General features: G+C 44.1%; 1 protein-coding gene across 3 annotated transcripts in view; it reads right to left on the bottom strand.

Annotated features, from left to right (window-relative positions):
• Nucleotides 1-20,236, bottom strand: part of Csnk2a2 (casein kinase 2 alpha 2) — a 39,163-nt gene extending 18,927 nt beyond the window's left edge. Inside the window, exons 1-4 of one of the 3 annotated variants that reach the window (XM_032888206.1) lie at nucleotides 19,773-20,236; nucleotides 19,004-19,115; nucleotides 9,184-9,285; nucleotides 5,775-5,825 (exon numbers count right to left, since the gene is read on the bottom strand). In XM_032888206.1, the coding sequence (XP_032744097.1) occupies nucleotides 5,775-5,825; nucleotides 9,184-9,285; nucleotides 19,004-19,115; nucleotides 19,773-19,876 (369 nt within the window). In that variant the 5' untranslated portion in view covers nucleotides 19,877-20,236. The remainder of the gene's footprint in view (nucleotides 1-5,774; nucleotides 5,826-9,183; nucleotides 9,286-19,003; nucleotides 19,116-19,772) is intronic. The other 2 variants (XM_032888207.1, XM_032888208.1) reach the window with 2 other exon arrangements.
• Nucleotides 20,237-22,047: the final 1,811 nt, after the last annotated feature.

Below are 22,047 nucleotides of genomic sequence, written 5' to 3' on the forward strand. Positions count from 1 at the left end.
CTTCTAATTAAGGCCTCTCCAGGGCAGCCTGGCTTCCTTTAATAGCTGTTGCTACAATCCCCACAGCAGGCTCCAGGAACCACCCTCTCTGAAGACACCAACATGTATCTGCCCCTCCGCTGTCCCTTTTCAGTGTTCCTCTCCCAAACCATCCTATCAGCTTTCTACAGAGAAACAAGAGCCTCTCCCTTCTTTGAATCCTAGGCCATGCCATGATCTCCCTCTAAAACAGTGGCTCTCAACCTTCCTAGTGCTGCAGCCTGAATTTTTCATGTTGTGATGACCACAACCATAAGATTATTTCGCTGCTACTTCATAACTGTACATATGCTGCTGTTATAAATTGTAACGTAAATATCTGATATGCAATGCCCAAATGGGCTGCAGCACACAGGCTGCAGGTCCACAGCAGTGAGATTCTCAGTGGCCTTAGAATTAGCACCAGGTACTGGCAGCAATCTGGAGTTCTAGAAGCAAATCCTCACTTATAACATAAACCTGTCTCCTCCCTAGAGCTCTTATGTTCATGCTGCCTGAGTAACTAGCTATGCACATATGACGAGGGAAACAGGAGCCCTCAGCTGATGGTGAGCACTACTGAGGTAATTCAGGGATCTCTGAACTCTCCATTTCCCTACATCATGGATCCACTGCACAGCTGTAACCTACACCCATTTTCTCTATCAAACCCTCAAGTCAAGTCCTCATACAGCAGGACAGACAGCAGGTCTAGCCCCTCCACACTTGCTTTTACAATGCTTACCAGTCAGCAGAACAAACAGAATCTACCTTCCATGGGAAATTAAAAAGAGAAACGCTGTAAGAACTACTTTCCCTCCAGCTACCTGGAGAGAATTATTAATCAAGCAACTGCAGAATGTTGGCAGGAAGCAAACATTTTGCACATCTGCATAAAGAGACTTACTAAAAACAAGCCAAGCGTATGTTTCCCGGAAGATTATGAGCTTACAAGTAAAGGCACTTGCTGCCACACCCAATGACCTGGGTAAGATCCCCAGGACCCATGGACAAAACAGGACTGACTCCTACAGGTCCAATTTCCACACACACACATTATGACCCACATATATGCATGCACACACAGCAAATGTAATAAAGTGAAAGTAGTAAGGAAAAAAAAACGTTCTTACTCCAGTTCAGCTTCAAAGTCTCAACAACACTTCTGTTTCCCTGAAGTCAGTTCTACTACACAAGTAATTTAAAGAAGCCTGGTTGAATCTACCTTGGGCTTTTAATGTCTGAAGAAGAGAATGGAAGACACTGCAATTTTTAACTAGGCCTGAGGTCTCCTATGTAAACTCACAGACACTCAAGGAATGGTTACCCTGGGCCTCACTTACTGCTATGCAGGAATGCAGATGGCTGTGAGCCACCATGTGGTTGCTGAGAATTGAACTCAGGACCTCTGGAAGAGCAGTGCTCTTAACCACTGAGCCATCTCTCCAGCCCTTATAACATTCTTACTTAATGCACAGAAAACTGTCATGTCTCAACAGATACCTTTTTCTTTAGACTTGTTCTGAGACATGATCTTCCTATGCAGTTCAAGATGACCTAGAACTTGCCCAGGCTGGCCTTAAACTTAGAACTCAGTCTCCCAAGCACTGGGATAGGTAGGTGTGTGCCACCATATCCAACTCTAGAGGACTTTCAAGTTGAGGTGTATGCTGTACGGTGGTCACTCTTAACTCTCAGAGATGACTCTGCCATTTAAAAAAAAATTTTGTCTTTTTAAGGGCTACTATGTTTCTTTTACTATTAACTTTGATGTATAGGAACAGTTGGTGGTTTTAAATGAGGAACTAACCAAACTAGCACCTCTACCATGAAATCAAACACCAGGGAAAAATGAATTAGGGTCACAGAGAACTAACCACATTAGAATCAGTGAACACTGACAGGTTCCAAAGAACCAGAACTACACAGGCTGGGTCCCTGAGGTACTTGGGACCAAAGTGTTTCTACTGTCAGGTAATTTTCAGCTTTTAGAATCTTTGCATCAGCATAATGAAATATCTTGGTTCTTAGACCCAAGTCTAAACATAAAATTCATTCATGGTTTTGTATTTGGGTTTTACTTAATTTTATTTTTAGGCAGGGTTTCATGTAGCCCAGGTTAACCTCAAACCCCCCTTGGCTCTGCCGTTTGAGCCCTGGGATTGGAGGCCCCAGCCACAACATCTGCCAAAATCCATTTGTGTTTCAGAGACACAGACCACAAGCAAGTTTGCACCTTTTCTTTTGAGACAGGGTCTTACCTTGTAGTCCGGGATGGCATCAAACAGAGATCTACCTGTCTCTACTTCCTAAGTGGTACCACCACATCAGCCTACTCCAGATTTTAAACAGTTAAAAAAATCATGTGAAACACTCCACACTTGAGACTTTTAGACAAGGGATGGGCAACCTGGATAGATCATAGTCTCTGGGCACAATACAATCAAAGTAGGACCCAACAAAGGTTTTCTGAAATGCCCAGTTGATCTTGAACCATATGCTCTCAAACATATATCTCTAAAATGGGGGACAATGGTTACTGAGCATAGCTGTATGATAGTAGATGGCTTACAGTGTAAATAACTAAATGTCTTGGATTCTGTGACCACACAGGAAAATGCTCAGTTCCAGTAACAGCACATTCAAAACCAAGTATGACAGTGTCCAACTAACTCCAAGATGACTCAGCAGAAAGATAAAGCTATCGATGGGCTGGAACAGCAAGACCAAAACACTGACTGGCCGGCCCACCTGGGCAATGGGCCGATAGTGGCCACCGTGTGGAAAGTCTGGGGAGAAAACCCATAACCTGCAAGTTCAAAATTTGAATTTTGATTTTAAAACTTGTCAGCTAACATTAACAAACAAGAAGTCAGGAAGAGAGCCACCTAGATTTATACACTGTGTGTACAGGTTTAAGAGACTATACTGAGAAAAAACTACCCAAACTTACTTTACAGACGTAATATAACCTAGATATCAAAATGAGACGTCTCTATAATGAAAGGGAACTTACAGATCAAAGCTGATTACCAATGGTCCAATAAATATCACTGAACGAGCTGTGCACACTGCATTGCTGCTTCTGTTTTACTATCTAGTGATGGAATCCAGAGTCCTGTGCAAGCTAAGGGAACCCATCACCGAGCAACCACAGAAGCTATGTCACTGATGCCTCCTCCCCCTGGCATTCAGCCAGGACAAATACTCTTTGGATAGAATTTGAAAGCCAATTATTAATATACTTCACAATACAAGGGAATGATGAAAAGGAAAACCAAACCTTCTCATTAAAGCACATACAGGACAAAATAAAAAATCCTTCTTAATGACATAAAGACGAACAGATGGCCAATTGGTGACCTGCTATCCTATCTAGAAGATAACCCATCTAAGAGCCATCATTCACCCTTCCAAACACACATGCTACCATATTTAGTGTTCTTTTAGGCTGGCTATCCCTCTGCTTCACCTGGAGGTCCTCTAAAGTTACAGGCTTGGGAGGGATGGACTCCAGAACTGGGAGTGAAAGAACAGTTTGAAGCCAGAAAGCATGTTCATGGACATCATAAACTTTAAAAGCTGGAAGTTCAGGCAAACAGTGAGGAGCCCATAAGCACACTAAGAAACACAGAAAGGTCCAGAAATGGACAGACCCAGCTGTGCTGGAAAGAGAGCAGCAGCAGCTGTGAGCTAGCCCACCGGCGTCACTGAAGTCTGCGTAAGGAGGCCCTATAGCACTCAACTGGAGACCAGTAAGACACAACAGCCTAGGTATCCTCAAGACAGGAGGGACTGCCTCTCAGAGCATCACTCCACAACAGTAGCAGCGATTGTCACAGACAATGAACTTGTGAAGAAAAACATGGGGAGAAGAATGGCATGGGGAGAAGCAGCAACCATCTCTATGAGAAAGCAGACATTACATAAAGTGTAAGAGAACTCTATTTTTAAAAATTCAGAGACTGAAATGGACTTCTAAAATACAAAGTCTAACACCTGAATTATATTCTAGTCAGTGAGAAGAAGAAAGGGAAGAGAAATCAAAGAACACAGAAAATATGGAAAGCCATGAGCTTTCAGATGGGAAAAGCTCAGAAAGAATCCAGAAAGAAGGATGAAAGGAAGGTGCCCATAGGAAGGAAGGCACACGCTTGAACGTTCTGAAGACTGGGAATGAAGAGAAATTCCTAAACACTTCCAGAAAAAGGAAAGAGAAATCTTTATATCAAACACCAGTGTGACACTGGAACAAACTCTTCAAAACAGGAGAGATCAGGAATTCGACACAGAATTATAGTGAAAATGTGAGGATAAAAGATGTTCTCAAATATGCAACTTTCAAAAATGACTGGGCCCCATAATTTCTTTAAAAGCAAATTCTTCAAAAGGCTGTTCTTTAAAAGACTATCCATGTCTTCAGAACACCTCCTTTAAAGGTTCAGATCGCAGAGAAATAGGCTTTCCAGGACATTAGGATTTGTTAACTCCCCACAGAACCTGGCAGATACCTCTGAGAAACACAAAATGCTGTTCATTGATTTTACCTGTAAAGTAGTTATAATAAAAACATTTGTTACATACAGGAAAGGTATAAAGTTTTCTACTTCATTTTAAGTAAATGTATCTTTTTAGTTTTTATTAGATACCCTTAGATTAGCTAAGGAAATCCCATGTGCAAATAAGGTTCTTTCACTTCACCTGCAACACAAATGCTGGACACCAGTATCTGACGAGATGCTGTTATCTCTCGCCTCTGCCTCAACAACTCACCAGTGTCTGATTCCCTGCCAGAGTTGTGATCACCCACAAGTCAGCATCACTATTTTGTTTTTTATATTGTTTTCAAACTGTGTTCTAAAAAGGGCTTTCTTTCCTTATGTCTTAACACCAGAAACCTCACTGTTAGGCTCATGTTTTTAGGCTCCATGAATAAAGACAATAAACAAATCCATGAACCAAGTTTAAAATTGCACATGGCTGCTTACTTATTTTTATAACCCAGGTGCTCAGGAAACTGAGGCACAAAGGCCACGATGAATTCCAGGTAACCTGGGATAGAGTGTCTCAAAAATCATTCAGTGCTTAAAACAGCCTCTTAAAAGAATCTTCAGCTGAGCACGCTGGCAAACACTGAGGACATCTCAGGACTCTGTAGGCTGAGGCAAGAGGATCTCTCCAGTTTAGCTGGCCAACAGAGCAAGCCCTAGGACGGTCAAGGATATTTAGACCCAAAGATATAAAAACTATGGATACAAACAAAACACCCTTCAGCCTAAAATAGTATACTGTGATCAAATATAAGACAATACAAGTATCTCAGGACAAGGGTTTTGATGACAGTAACTTGGTAGTTTTGCTATCCATGCTGTACGAACATATTTAGCTTCGATTCAATGACTCTTTTGACAGAAGTTCTCTTTCCACTTATCTTTTCCTTTCAGCAATGGCAGATGTCATGAAAACCAAAGTTAACATCCACTAAAACTGCCCTGTATAAAAACAAGTGAGCTACAGATGAGACATCACGTCTCATCTCACACAGGACTCCACAGTGCAGTAACTCCTGGAGGAAGCAAGTCAAAGGACAATGAAGTCCAGATTTAAGAACCCCAACCACGGTCTGCACTATTCGAATTCAGTTATCATGGGACTCAGTAACAACATCCATGACTGCTTTGATTCAGAGTTCAAATGGTACCCAAGCCACTCCCTCCTACCCCCATGAACCCCATGCCAGAAAGAAGCATACACACCTTAAAATCTGTATTATTGATATATTCAAATACCAAAGCTGGTGTCTTTGACTGAAAGAGAGAACAGTGATTTTTTTAGATACTCAGACAGTAATAAATGCAATTTGCAGGGTCCCACCCTCAAACCTCACAGATGAAAAGGGGATTCCCAATCAGAGACAGCCTAGGTCTTTATAGATTTGTTAGTGTGTCCAACTCGGAAGAGACCAGAAGAGGGCACTGGAATCCCCGGCACCGGAGTCCCAAGCAGCTGGGAGTGGACTAAGCTCAGGCCCTCTGAGGAGCACCAAGTGCTCATATACTGAACATCTCCTGAGAACCTCTTTAAATTTAAATTCTGAAGTATTTATGTTGTCTGGATTGCTTCAAAATAACTGGGAAAAGTGGGAGAGGGGCGGGGGTTGGCCTGAGGGTGAATACTGTCAAAGCCCAGCCATGCTCAGTGGGCACAGTGCTACTGTGTAACTGTGGATGTTTAGTTTTAAAGGAAGACTGTTGCCCACATGATTCAGCAGCAGCCCTGACCAGCTCAGTGGGGATTTGGTAAGATTTACTCTCAGCAGTACCCCAAGTCTCCACCGGTTCAAGAGCTGCACTCATCTTGGTTTGGCAGGCAGAATGCACCTGACAGTGTTTACAAAAGATCATCTGGGCTCAGAGGTCCATGAGTGTAAGCAAACTTTTAAAAGCAGTATAGCTGGAGAGATGGCTCAGTGGTTAAGGGCACTTGCTGTGAAAGCAAGAGGACCTGAGTCTAAATCCCCCCCACGCCATGCAAAAGCTGGGTATTGTAATCTCCAGTGTGCAGAGATAACAAGATCCCAGAAGCTCAATGGGCACGCAGCCTAAATGAAAAGACTTCTGGCCTCCAAACACATGTACCCCCTTACACGTATGCATAAAGCACAGAGCACATAACACAAACTCTCCACACAAAACCACAGTCTTTAATGAAACCAGTAGAGTGTTCAGCTTAATACTTCCTTGTAGAAATCTAGAGCATCAAATGTCATGTTTACTATGGCAAAATAAAACCACGCTAATTGGAAGAACTGTTTTAAAACTGGAAGAAAAGCAGGGGTTTTAGAGTTATAGAAATACGAACTCATCTCAAAAATCTTTACTACTGAAAACTTTAGCTCACGGTTCTTAGGGATTGGACCTGGCACACACAGGTCTTTACTTGTTCTAGTAGCACCAAGAACAAACAATTCTAACATCTTCATCAAGAACCTGACCTTTCTGCAGACTCGGGTAAGGCTAATCCTCTCAAATCCAGGGGTTGAGGTGTCTCTATCCATTCCTACCCACATCAATTAGAAAAGAATGTTTAAATGTGTATGTGTTTGCTATGTGCAGGTAAGTATGGCTATCCACAGACGCCAAGTGTTGGATCCTTCTAGAGCTAGAGTTACAGGTGGCTCTGAGCTACCTGACACAGGTGCTGGGAATAAAAGTCAGGTTCTTTGGAAGATAGCATGTGCTTTTAACCACTTTCAAGTCTTCAATTTTTGCTTAACTCATATATTATACACATGTTAACAAGTTACAAATACTAAGCCAGGTATCAGTAACTTCAGTTAACTGAGGGGGGAGGGAGGAAGGGAGATGGGAAAGAAGAAAAAGTGGGGGGAGGGGATGCTCACCAGTTACTGACTCATTATTGTCTACTATGTACAAGGCCCTTAGGCTTAGTCCCTATACCATCTCTCTCTCTCTTTTTTTTTTCTTTTCTCTTTTTCTCGGAGCTGGGGACCGAACCCAGGACAAGCGCTCTACCACTGAGCTAAATCCCCAACCCCCCTATACCATCTCTTGAAGTGTGTGTGTGTGTTTGTGTGTGTAAGAGAGAGAGGGACAGACAGACAGACAGACAGACAGGGTGTCCAGCTCAGGTTGGCCCTAAATCCTCTATGTAGCTGAGAATGACTTTAAATTTCTGACCATCCATTTGGCTTCCATTTTCTATGTGCTGGGATTACAAACACACATCACCTTGCCTAATTCATGTAGTTCTAAGGATCCAACTCAAGGCCTACTTCTGCCATTAGACATTACCAGTTCAGCTATACCCCCAGCTATATCTCTAAATCTACATTTTATATATATATATATATATATATATATATATATATATATATATGGTGTGTGTGTTCTTTAAGTGAACAATATCCATTTTTATCTCAAACATTAAAACACACACACACACACACGAGTGAATTTATATTCTCAAGTGGACAAACCCATTTTAACCTGAACATTAAGTAATTTTGAGCTAGTAATCAATCTGAACTAAGCAGGATAGATATATTATTTAGTGACAATCAGTTACGAGTTTGTATATAACCACCTTTCTCAGGCTTGATCAAGTTCCAAAAGAAAAATATTTTATCTTATATTATCACCATGCAGGTGGGCAAATGACTTAATGTTTGTCGATTTCTGTTTCCTTACAGTAAGATGTCGACAAGAGCAGTGCGAGCCCCTGCCCCTGGATCATCAGGGATTAAGTGGTGCAATGCAGCCAAGTACTTAGCCTAGCCCCTGGCCTGCGTTAGAGTATGGGGGTGTCCTCAGCATGCAGAAGCAAAGACCTGCTTTTCAGATGAGCTTACATGAAGCTCTCCTGGGGAACAGGGGGATAATCAGACAGACCAGGTGGACAACAGCAAGAGGACACAAATGACACGAAGGTGGTCTCAAGGATCAAAGCCTAGGCAATCAAATACTGCCAGCTTCTTCTCTAGAGGAAGAAAAAAGTGAATAGCACCCTAAGATAGGTAGAAATTGAGATTGCTTTATGATTATTTTATTATTGTGTATTTGTATATACATGTATGTATGACAGCACATGTGCCATGGCACATATGTGGAGTCGGAGAACAGCTCTGTGGAGCAGGCTTTTTCTTTCTACTCTGACATGGTTCCTAGGGATCAAACTCTAGTCACCAGGCTTGTGTGACAAGTGCCTGTACCCACTGAGCCATCTTGCCCCAATGAAGCATTTTAGTTGTAAAAATACGTAGATATTTTTATACGTATGTATACAACGTGAGGTGCTTGTGGTTGATGCAGAACTAAAGACTAGCAATATGAAACAGTAAGGCTTCTTTTTCAAAGGACTAGCGATCTGAGACATGCTTAGTTCTCTACACTAGAATCAACATAGATACTCCCAAGATCAGGTGACGTAAGATAATGCAAACTGGCAGTGAGCAGCTTTCAAAAACAGAACAAAAGCAGGGCTTCCCAGGGCTATCACCACTGGGCGTGACTCTTGCATGGTTTTTAAACCCCCTCGGCAGTAATTATCAGTGCCACCAGCCCATTATGCAGCACCATACAGGTCCTGGGTGTTAAACAGCCCACCCCAATCCACTAGCACATGCCCCAGCCACCAGGCACCTACCACAGGGTCCTTTACAGTGTCAATCAGCTTAATGATATTTGTTCCACCACGAAGGTTCTCCAGAATCTTAACCTCTCGTTTTATCTTCTTTTTCTTCACTGGCTTAAATACACAAGAGTAATCAGAAGTGAGACTCCTTTTGAAGTTAACATAATAAATACAACTTTAATCAATGTTAAGGCAACAGCATAGATTGTTTGCTGTGTAATGTGTTGTGTTAAAGAATATGCTTAACTAGAAGAGAGAAAGTGAGCTTACCTATAATAATCTTTCAGGTTAAACATTTTAGTTTATAGCTTATGTGGCAATCTCCTTAAGTCGTTATATCTAGGGCATTTAGCAAACTTTAACATTCATGTAGTATTTTAAAAATAAATGCATTTTTACTGGATTACTGCCAAATGTGTCATGGTTCTGAACAGCCCCAGACCATGAACAAATGGAAAAACTGAAAGAAAGTAGCTAGACGCCTGCTCTCCCATGATTTACATGTAGTTGTATCTTAGGGCATGAACTAGCTCACTGACATCAAGTTACAAACTTGCTTCCAAACTGTTGGCTCCCATTTCCTATTGCCACTCCCACTTCCTTAAGATTTAGAATCAAATCAGCTCAGAGCCAGTAACTCTCCTAATAGATCTCATTCCTAGAGAGAGAGAGAGAGAGAGCTGTTGGCTCAGCAAAGGGGAAAGCTGATCTCATCCAGCAATGACTGCTAACTGCTAAGGCACCAACCTACAAGATGGAAAAGTAAGTTCTTAGAAACACTCACAGTATGTGTATCATTTCCTGTCTGAAGTTAATAAAGAAAAGCAGTTTTGAAAAGGCAAGCACGACATTTATAACTCACTCAGGACAGACAGTAAGGGACACACCAGTGAGTGTACAGCACATGCTAACTCTCTGACCTCCACCTGCCGACTGAGGAGGAAGTCCACTGACCCCCAGGAAGCCTCTAAGCAGGAGGGTCAGCAGCAGAGGAGTTATTCCCCCAGGTCTCAGCTAACAGAACAAGACTCAGGCCTGGTAACCTGACTGCCCTGCAGCACCCTCTTCTCTGGGCTTTTCTCTCAAGTGGGTCAAGAGAGAGACTGAGCTAAGGAAATGGACTACTTTATTGTTAAAGCACTGTTATCCTAATACCAAGGTAAAGAGAGGCCCATGGACTTTCATGAATGATAAAATAAGACCTAAAGAGCTTTGGGCTGGGAAGGTGGCAAGATGGTTCAGTGAGTCAGAGTGCTTGCTACCAAGCCTGATGACTTGAACTCAATCTCTCAAACCCACAAAGGCAGAAAGACCCACTCTCACAATTTGCTCTCTGACTTCCCCGTGTTCTCCGTGTTCAACACACACACACACACACACACACACACACACACACACACACACACGTATATAATTTTTTAAAGCTCAGAGATGACGATACAGGTTGATAACTGAAACACGTCTCTGAGCAAGAGCAGGGAAGGTGGGCTAGCTGGAGAAGTGGCTCAGTGGACAAGAGCTGTGTAAGCATGAGGACCTATGCTCAGACTCCTCAGTGTCTATGAAAAAAGCCAGGCCTGACTGTAGCTTGTTGGTTGGCCAGCCTAGCAGAATGAACAGAGAGCTCTAGGTTTAATGAGAGATACTGGCTTAAGGAAGTAAGGTGGAGAAGGATAGTCCAGGACAGAACTGTCCTCTGGCCTTCTCCAGGACACCTGCACACCACATCCACAATCAGGAGGAGAAAGACTGGGGAGAGAACAGTATCACCTGCAACAGCATCCACCTGGGAGCAAACACAGCTGTGTGCTTATAAGTCAGCTGCCATGACACTTCTCCACCGTGTCAAGGTTCCCAGGAGAGATCTGGCTCCTGTGTTCTACCCATCTCTTCTAGGAATCGCACTTGGTCTCTGTAATCAAGGACCTCAATGTTGGGGAGAAATCAAATGCTATAAAACCCAATTAAAAACACCCAGGGAAGGAAACATACATGGCAAGTAGCTTCTAAGTCTCAAACATGCCGATGTCATAAAACGTCTGGACGAGCTCAGGTTTAAAGAAGAAAATGAATGAAACTCCAAGCTGTGATTTTCTTAGTGAAGAGTGAAGAACTAGCAAATGTAAACAAAACCACAGACTAGGAAACAGTACTGGGCTAATGGTAACTCTTAGTTTTTAACATGATACTGTAGAACTATATGAGAAATCACAATTTAAGGAAAATACTGAAACACTTAGGGATGATTGTGATTTACTCTCAAACAGGTCATTAAAAAACACATTAAGCATACTATATTTATGTACACACATCTGAAAACATATACTGTCTACATAAATCTGTTTGTGTGTGTGGTCTATTTATGGGACAAAATCTTCAACCAAAAAAGCCCTCCTGCTCTGACAGCGCCCACTCACAGGGACAGCCAGTACACAAGCTGCTTTGGTGCCACTGCCACTTTCTCCAGCCTCATGCAGCTCCTCACACCCACAAGGCTGAACTGTCTTCACCAGGTCTAAGAGAACTTACAGTGCAGCCAAGCACACTCTGATGCCCAAACCTATCCAGACCAGACTGGGAAAGGTCCAGTGGAGCCACAGCAGCTGGGGTCCTCAAATACTGCCAGACACCAAGACGACTCAGAAAAGAAAGTGACCCCCAGCCCAGGACAGACCCCTCCGAAGCCCAAGGCAGCAAGCAGCCCCATCTGCTCCGTACACTGGTCCAAGCCTAAGGAAGACTCCAGACGCAAACCATTACAGCCTAGAGCGTGAAGAAGATCCTTTAATTCTACCAGCAGGGTCAGTGAAGACAAGAAGAGCGATCAGAGCACTGCTGACACCTTTAAAAGCTTTATAGAAATACAGATGCTTCGACTCTCTTGTACAGTCCCGCTCGCCCCCAGGCAGAAATCACCAAGCATGCTACCAGACCTCTCAGACATTTTTCTAGGTAATTCAGATGGTATCTGTTTCAAAGATTCAAACGGCATTGGTTTAGCTGTTTTCCGAACTGAATATTCTACTCAAAGTAGAAAAAGCAGCAAAAAAGATTGAGTCTCCACCCTGCTGCCATAGCCCCCGGAGCGCCAGGATCAGAGGTCATTACTACCACGTGTGCTGAGAAAATATTTTAAGCAAAGAAAAACACAAAGTTTTAAGGACAAAAAACTTGTTTAACATTTAAAATGTTTTAGATGTATGCTCAGAAAATGAAAAATGGGCAAAGTGTCTGTTTAAAAGGTTTTCTGGGGGCTGGGGATTTAGCTCAGCGGTAGAGCGCTTACCTAGGAAGCGCAAGGCCCTGGGTTCGGCCCCCAGCTCCAAAAAAAAAAAACAAAAAAAAAAAAGGTTTTCTGCACATGCAGGGCAGTGCTGGCCATCTGGAAGACCCTTGTTCAAAGTGGCCCAGACCTAAAAAAAAAAAAAAAAAAAAAAAAAAAAAACTGCAGCAAAATATAAGCTGGTGACACACTGCACAAAGCCGGCAAACCCCGTCACCTTCCTACTCGGCACAGAGCTTTACTCCTTCAGAGCCAGTGCCGTGGATTTTAACGACAGCATTAACTGCATTTCTGCTTGTCAACTTCTGCTTACCAGTGGCATGTGACCAGGACCTCAATCCATTAAAGAAAGTATCAAAGGCAAAGCCCTTTTAAAAATTGTTTTTTTTTTTTTTTTGCTTCTTTTTTTCGGAGCTGGGGACCGAACCCAGGGCCTTGCGCTTCCTAGGCAATCGCTCTACCACTGAGCTAAATCTCCAACCCCGCCCTTTTAAAATTTATTTCCAAGTTCAACTAGATTGATAAATTCAAGACAGGAAATATAGCCGCCAACTTTGAAACTTTGATCTTACTATCAAACCAATGCCTGCTGAACAAAGGCCTTCATCCATCCCTTGCGATGAAGAATTATAATCCATAATGGGTGCCAGGAATGAAGAACGATGGAGGACGGAACAGGCTTAACCAGGCTGGCATGGACGTCCTCATTTGCATACATCTTTGAAAACCACTACATTTGACCCACATAAAAATATTAGCTAGCAACTTTTCCTCTAATCTTTCAAGTCTCATCATTCTAATCACACTACCAATTCCTTGAGGGGAATTATTCTCAAAACTAAAGAATAAAAAATGTTAAAGGCAAAGAATAAAATCCCAATAACAACAACACGCATTAAGAAACTAATTTTAAAAAGGGAATTAGCAGTGTGATGGTACATTACTTGTGATCCTAGCAGTGGTGGGGCTGGTACAGGGGAAGTTCAAGGCCAGCCTGGGCCACTTAAGAGATGCCATCTATACATGAACAGGGAGATAAATTACCATATAAATCACCAATTGCACTTCTGAATATATTCCCAAAAGCAGCAAGGCATGTGCTCAAAGAGGCTTTGCACACCTGTGTTCAAAGCAGCTCAGGTCACCACAGTGACCGTGTGGAAACAGCTTAGTGCTGGCCATTGATGGATAGATAAAAGTCTATTACTTATCCTCTAAAAGGAAGGAAACTAATTTTTCTTTTTTAGTTTTCTTTGAAACAGGGTCTTATACTGAAGCCTAGGTTTGCCCTTCTATCTCAGTTTCTGAAGTGCTGGGATTATAGGCGTGCCTAGCCAACCCGAAACCGAATCATATGCATATAGGCAGCACGCTAAGTCAAATACGCCAGTCACAAGCAGATCTGTGATTTCATTTATGAGATACCTGAGTAGCCAAACAACAAATGGTGGTTGCTAGGAGCTGGGAAGACAGAGGACTGGGGAAGCATCATTTAATGGGTATAGTTTCAGTTTTATACGATAAAAAGAGCTGTGCAGATAGATGGTTCCAATGGTCCTAACAACATTATGAACTCATTTAATCCCACAAACTGAACACTTAAAAATGGTTACGATGGTTAAATTTTACACTATATTCAATATATAGAATAGGTGGGTGTTGCAAAGCGTAGAGCAGGCCTTTTAACCTCACCAAGTTAATGTTACAACACTTTTGACTATTGGCTTTGCTTTTAAAATTGTTCAATTAGTTCAACTGTAATACTGTTATTACTGTATCATATTGCTCTCTCAGCACCAAGCTTATTAAGCACATTTAATCTTCTGAGGTAAATTAATTCTCTTCCTACAGTTTATCCAAAGCATCAAAGAGCTAAGTATGAGACCTGACATCTAACTTTCAGGGCGCTTACTCTCCGGGCATACTCTGGAAAGAAAAACACTACAGATTATGACAACATGAGCTACACACCCTTCTACCTTTATATCATAGAATCCCGTTTTACAGGGGAGACAAAAAGAGCCGGAGGATAGAAACCAACACCGTGGAGCTCAAGTCCTGCTCTGCTTCTCACCTGGCTAACAGTCTGCTTAGACTGTGAATCGGTAGATGGCACACCCATAAGCCAGGTTGTAAATGCTTCATGAAGCCTTGAGCCACACACAAGGATGGGCACTTCCTATCACTATATACTTTTCACACACGATTCACACTCATATTATCTCTAATGTATTAAAGGGATTAAACTATACACCCCAAAATCTGGCAAGTAATTGTTGTGAGACTTAAGAGAAACTGTATAGGTCAAAAAGGAGATGCAAATGACTCTTTCGCAGGTGTCACCTAAGACCATCAGAAAACACAGATATATTTACATTATGATTCATAACAGTAGCAAAATTACAGTTATAAAGTAGCAATAAAAATGTTATGGCTGGGGGTTGGGGATTTAGCTAAGTGGTAGAGAACTTGCCTAGGAAGCGCAAGGCCCTGGGTTCAGTCCCCAGCTCCGAAAAAAAAAAAAAAAAAAAAAAAATGTTATGGCTGGAGGTTACATAGCATGAGAAACTGTATTAAAGGGTCACAGCACTAGGGAGGTTGAGAACCACTGCTCTAAAGAAACTGGTGAGGGATCAACGAGATGTCAGCAAGTAAAGCCCTGGCTGCCAACGACCTGAGTTCCGTCCTTGGACCTCAATAGGGAAGGAGAGAAACCACCTGCAAGTCATCCTCTGACTCCACACATGAACCCCACCCTCAAATCAAGCAAGCAAGAGGGAAAAAAAGAGAAAAGTAGGAAACAAATACAATAAAACCCACCACCAAGGCCTAAAATGGAGAGCAGACAAAGCAGCAAGCATGCTTCTGTGGGAACGAAGACAGAACTTACTCAAATTCAGTCTTCATTAAACCCAAATTCCAAACCATTCCCTTTAGGAGTAACTCCAAACAGAGACGGTTCCCTCTTACTTGCAGGGAATGCCCTTCTACTCTTCCATGCCAACTCAGAATTACCGATAAGTCAGCCGCCTACCCTCTCCACTTCCTCTGTGACACACAGATCCCTGTTCACAGTGCCACACTGAGTCTATGATCCTAAGGAAATTGGTCTGCACTCTACAAAGTATATTCTGTGATTCTGCTTAGCTTTCTACGTACGTCCTTATAATGTCAACGTTACATCTAACTCTGGCCAGTTCACACACAATTTCTAACACTGTATGTTACTAATACCCTTTAATAATCTCTCATATACTATGAAACATTTGCTAAAACTAGATTCACAAAAAAGTAAAGCTTATTAACATGTCTCTTTATGGAGATATATCAGTACGCATGCTTAAATGAAGTAAGAGACCTACCCTTAGACAGAGAGGGCCCAGAGGAAGGAGCATTTCATCTTAAGACACAATCTTTGGATATAACAAAGGTCATCAGCCAAGCATTAAATCACTATTAAAGAGCTGTAATCAATGCCAATCTTCCTTTTAAGAACATAGAATTTTATTCTTTTTTGCCGTGTTTTGAGGTGGAGAAGGGTAAGGACGAGATCCAGGACCTCAAGCTTGCTAGCTAGTGCTCTACCAGTGAGCAACCACCTAGTCTTACCAATACATTAAACAAAACTATGAATATGTTAGACAATTAAGACAAATTTTAATACCACCATTGCCTTACTCAAGAATTTTGAGAGAGGAACGCAATGGACAGTCATTTATATGTTTATAATGTAAAAGAAAGCTGCTAACAGGAGCCTTATGTGAGAATTTCTAAGTCACTGCAGCACTGGTTCAAAACACTTTGGTTGTTTTTTAAAAAAAAAAATAGTATTGCTCTTGACAAGTACTCAAGAAACAGCAGTTTAATTGAAAGCTCTTGAGGACCCCAGGAAGAGCTGCCATCCACGCACACAAGCCGTGCTCACTGCTGCTTTACTCTTACTTTGGGCACACCTTTCTAAGTACTAGGGAGGAACAAAGGAATCAACTGCTTTTGACACTAAAGTAGCCTTCTACCTTGTTGCATCAATATTTCTTTAAAAAAAATCATTTCCTTTTCTCATTAATACAATTTTGGACACCCCCCAAAAGAATAAAAGGCATGACTTCTCTAGAAAGTTTTTAAGATTTAACCTCAGACCTCCACACATAATTCACTTTTTCACAGACACATTAAAGAAGTAAGAGTATTACCTTATTTCACTAGCAGCTTTTTAAATTTATAAAGCCCTCTAATAGGCTCAAACATACCTCAACGAATCAAATACTTAGAGATCTTACATGCAAGATAAATGAAATAAAAGCCCTCCATGATCACTATGCATCCAATTGTGGCAGAACGACAAAGCCTGTTATGAAGTGTCACTAAAGTCTGTGCCCTGCGTCTCAGTCACCAAGTGCACACGCGTTCCCCCTGCAGGTTAACTACTACAGGCTTGTAAGAGAAGCAAACCTTTCCCAGACTGCCCCAAACTGAGCAGCTACCACTGCCAAGGGCTTAACTTCCTCTAACAAAACATCACAATAGTAGGCATTAGTCCTAACTTGAACTTATTTGAGTAATAAGCATAACTTTTGGATAAAGTCTCTGTTCTTTTTGAAAAATAATACTTCAAATCCATTATAAGAACAAAACCACAATATTAATTAGGGGTTTCTTACTCTATCCTTCAAATATAAATAAAATCTATACAGAAATGCCACAGGACTTTGACAAAGGAGTATAAGGGTTCAGACTGCCCTCTGAGAACCAAACACCTCATGATCTACAGCATAAAAAGGGTCTCCCAAACCTCATGATTGAACCCTGAAACTTACTGTGTTCAGTGCTAAGATCCTGCAGCCCAGTGCTGAAATGAACACTCCGAGGTATGAAGAGTTCTGGCGAAGGGCCATTTCAACAGCACCATGGCAGGTACGTCTCTCTGTACCTAGGCTATTTGTAAAAATAATTTGAAGCAGCTTCCATACTGGATGTGGTAAATATATGCAGAGACTCTTCAGAGCGGAGGAAAAACTATCAAGCAACCAACCTCTGAATCTTTACGAGAACAATCGAAAACTAGTAATAACTATGCTTCCCTAAACACTGGGACTCATAAACACCTGAGCACTGTTCCCTTCAAAACACACCTCAGGAAGCTGCACTTAGTCTATTGCACAGACATTGAGACATTTCCCTTAAATTGCTTTAGACGTGGCAAATTCAATCCTCCAAATGTACAACGGAACATGGATGTTCCTGACAATGCTTGTTTTGCTTATTCCTTAAAGGGAAAACGTCTGAAGTAACTTCTATTCAAAACGCATTTATGTAAGTAATGAAATTGTATGGCTTCCTCCAGCAAGTTCCCTGAAGGAAACATTTCTCTGCTTAAAACACACCCATCCGTAACTACACACCTCCTATGTACAAGTCATACTTAGTGGGCCAAGCTCCCTGCCTTCCACATCATTCCTTCCTCCTCGCCCCAGTGTCTTGAGCAGCAGTGGCAGCATCACCGGCCTCAGCAGCAGTGCTGCTCCTTGTCACTAGGCTAGGATGGTAAGGAAAGTTAGCAGCAGCTATTTTTTTTTTTTTTGAAAGATGATTTACACGATGCTAAAATCTATACTACAATTAAATGAGGACTGCCCTGAGGCATGAGCTTTTCAATCCGTTTTGTTCAGGGAACCTCCACTGGGCACTGAAAATCAGGTGAAGTACTACCACTCTCCAGCGGTCTTTGAGTGACACACATACATGTTAAGTGATCTGACAACGTGTAGAACTGCCCAGAACCTAAGGGGACAGCATGTGCATTAAATGACCTGACAACCATGAAGAACCGCTCAGGTCCTAAGGATCACTTTCTTGTACAACCTACAAAGCACTAATTAATCTCCAATCACCTGTACAGAAACTTGGCTGACTCTTCATGCTCATTAAGATCATGTCTTCATTTGAGTGATAACAAAAGCCCTATCATTATCAAAGCGAGAGGGCTAGTCTTGCCACTGAGACAGTTTTGTTTCGGTTACTATTTCAGGGGCTAGAATGTACTCTTCTGTTGCCCCGAATCTCTTTTAGTGATGGCTTGCTATATCCAGCCCACCTGAAACTTTACTTCTAAATGAAACAAAACTATCAACTGGGGGGAGTTGCCCTGCATTTTTGGCTTTAAACTTATCTCTGAGAAGACCCCAGTTATGTTTTGTTTGGACAACTTTCTTTCTGGAGTAACTGGGAGCAGAGAGTAACAAGTACATTTTAGGAGCCCTACACGAACATGATACATGCAAATGCTTTTCTTTCTCGCAAACATCTCTTTGTTTCATATCAGATACAACCCCTCTCACATATTTGAGAAGTCAGAATTTACACCTTAAGTGTTCCTGACCTATCAAAGTCAGCGTTAAGACCAGCCTGCACATTTTCTCAAAAGCTCACAGGAAAAATGGGGTAGGAGTGCTGCAGAAGATACACAAGAGCTGGAGCCGCTTATTCAGGAATAGCTGGTCCTTTGGCCCTGTGGGGGGAAAAGGTTACATGCCGCTGTAGTACACTCACCTTGAGAATTTTTACAACCACCCTCTCATTGTTGGTGATGTTAATGGCCTCAAATACTTCACTATACTTGCCCCGACCAAGTTTTCGAACCAGTTGGTAATCATCTTGATTACTGTGAAAGGCAAGAGATATTATACATAAATGCCAGGATTTGGGATTAAGCAAGCGTATGTCCACTATACATCCATCCACCAAGTCCAGCTAATCAAAGCATTTGGAAGTATTCCTGACATCACACCTCGACTCATTCTCTAAATGAAAGCCACACAGAAGCTTGGCTCCCGTCATTCTGCAGAGCTCCTAACCTGACTGACTCTAAGCACAGGGAGAAAAGGCAGCTATGAGGCCTTATGAGCCCTGTTAAGTGGACTGAGCAAGGCATCCCCCTGGTGGTACTGGGGTGCCCGCCTGCCCGGGGCTCCACAGCACCTGCCTCCCATTTTACACCCTCTAGGGGGGCCATGTTCAAAATGTTCCTCCCTCCCAGCCTCATTTCAGAAAGTAAAAAGGTAGAGATTTTAACAGCTCAAGACGACAGACATGGACTTCCCATCCCATAGGAAGCCCAAAGTGTGAGGAGGAAGGGCCGCCCCCACCCTGACCCTACACTTCTCCCCACCGGCTGCTGAGCCGGGGACCGGGGACCGAGGCCGGGCGGACAGGAGAGGCCGGGGACACGTGCGGCCGGGGTCGGGCCTCCCTGCCAGCCCCGAGGCCGAGCGGCCGGCAAGGTGCGGTTCGCGCGGGGGGCGGCCGGCGGCGGCTTTACCCCCAGCTCGGGACGTGGGCTTCGTAGTCCCAGTACTCGCGGCTCCTCAGGCTGTTCACCTCGGCGTAGACCCGGGCCCGACTGCCCGCGGCCGGGCCGGGCATGGCGGGCGGGACCGGGGGGCGCCGCGGGGCGCCGAGGGCGGCGGCGGCGCGGCGCGGAGCGCGGGGCGGCAGGCGCGGGAAGCGGCGGGCCGCGGACCGCCTGAGCAGGAGGAGGAGCGCGGCGGCGGCGGGCGTCCGCGCCAGGCCGGGCCCGCGGGGCGGGCGGACGGACGGACGCTCGGGCCGGGGGCGGGAGGCGCCGCCGAGCCGGCCGGGGCCTTCGGCAGCCGGCGGGACGGCGGGGTTCGTGCTCCGCGGCGGCCTCCGCTCGGCTCGCGGCCCCCAGAGGCGGTGGTGGCGGCAGCGGCAGCGGCAGCCACCGGCCGGGAGAGGGGCAGCGGCGGCGGCGGCGGCGAAGAGGGAGGAGGAGGAGGCGGAGGAAACCCGGAAAAGGGGCCGAGCTCGCCAGGAGCGGCCACCGCCCAGCCCCAGCCCGCCCCTGCCCACAGCGCCCCCTACAGTGCCGGGGGACTGTGGCCGGCGCCCGCCCCCTCAGCGATCTCGCCACCCGCCAAGCAGAGTGGTAGTCTGCCTGCCCACCCGCAGGTCACCCCTTAGGAGCCCTTGCCCTCGACTAGCGCCGCTTTTAGCATCGCCTCTCAGTCCAGTCACCTCGTGTCAACCACCACGACCTCCTATACTGGCCCTGAGCTGATTTGCTTTAAACACAAGAATTCTCACCTCAAACTGTCTCCCTTCCTCACTCCTTCTCTTTCCCCCTCTAGACTCCACCCTGCTATCCACAGATTTCCCCACCTTCAACCCCAAGAGGCGGAGAACTTCCAGGCAGAACCAGTCTACTACTAGATCTATCCTATCCTCTCAGTTCCCCTTCCAATTCCCCTGGGAGCCCACTGAGTCATCTTTTAGGCTACTTGGTTAAACTAGAGTCGGCTGGGTAGTTTCCCCATAAAAGTATTGGGTTTTTTCCCCCCTTTGTATTGAACCAGTCGTTTGTGGGACATAATTTAAGACTGTAAATATGCATTTTTGTTTGTTTGTTTGAGAGGAGGGAGAGCTGGGGAGTGAGGAGTTCGGCCTCGAAGGAGAGACTAAGGGTTGGGTGAGCATACAAACTTTGAACAGTCTTCGGTCTTTGATTTCCTGGGGTCCCTGGGTTCTCCTGTCCATATTTTTTTTTCACACCAGAAGAGGGCATTGGATCCCATTACAGATGGTTGTGAGCCACTATGTGGTTGCTGGGAATTGAACTCAGGACCTCCGGAAGATCAGTCAGTGCTCTTAACCACTGAGCCATCTCTCCAGCCCCCTTCTGTCCATTTCTTTATCAAGGATCTCCTCTCCCAACCCAGGTTGCTCTGACTCCTAACTACCCCCACCACTGTTATATAGATGAGACCATGTTCCCTCTTTATATACCTAACTATCCGGGTTCAAGTCCCAGTTCCGTAGCTTACAAGTGATGCTGATTTGAGCCAATGACCCAACGTCTCTGTGCTTCAAATTTTGTAGCATCAACGTCACAGAGCTGTGCAGAGACTTAAACCATGTAAAGTGGGAGTGCTCAATATTAAAACACTACATGTTCATGTTGCTATTAAACACTATCACCTTTCTTTCCCTGAGAGCATCACATGTCCATCTTCAGTTCCTTCTTCTCTCTGAGCTTGGCCAGGGGGTACCTCTGCCACCCCACAAATGACTGGCTTTTTTTTTTTTTCAACTCCTTAAAGGCCACTTTCTCTGAAGTTGATACTTCTCTCAATGACTCATCCACTTGACATGAGTTTTCTCCTGGTTTACCATCTGTCCCCTTCCTGTGAAAACAATTTGAAGGCATGGCTGGGGCTGGGTGGTCACCACCAGGTCACTCAGTGCCTGCTGTAGCTGGAGGCCTTCAATCAACATGGTGCTACTGCCCCACAGAGACCATGCTGGTTACAAAGGGGACCCTGAAGGTCATATGCAGGGATGAACTGACCTTCTGTGTGATTCATGGAGAAAGGACACACCACTTACACCTGCCAAAAGAGTTCTACCTGCATCCAACCAGACACAGCCAAACTGAGGGGTGGTTCAACAAAACATCCAGTCCACACTGCTATAAAAAATAACAGTGCCACACCAAAAAGAAATCTTGAGGTGCTGCTCTTGATGAAAGGGAACTGAGAGCCACCCTTGAGGCTGCACACTGCAATCCTCTCTGAGTA

The sequence above is a fragment of the Rattus rattus genome, chromosome 17, assembly GCF_011064425.1.
Source record: "Rattus rattus isolate New Zealand chromosome 17, Rrattus_CSIRO_v1, whole genome shotgun sequence".
Taxonomy (NCBI): Eukaryota; Metazoa; Chordata; class Mammalia; order Rodentia; family Muridae; genus Rattus; species Rattus rattus.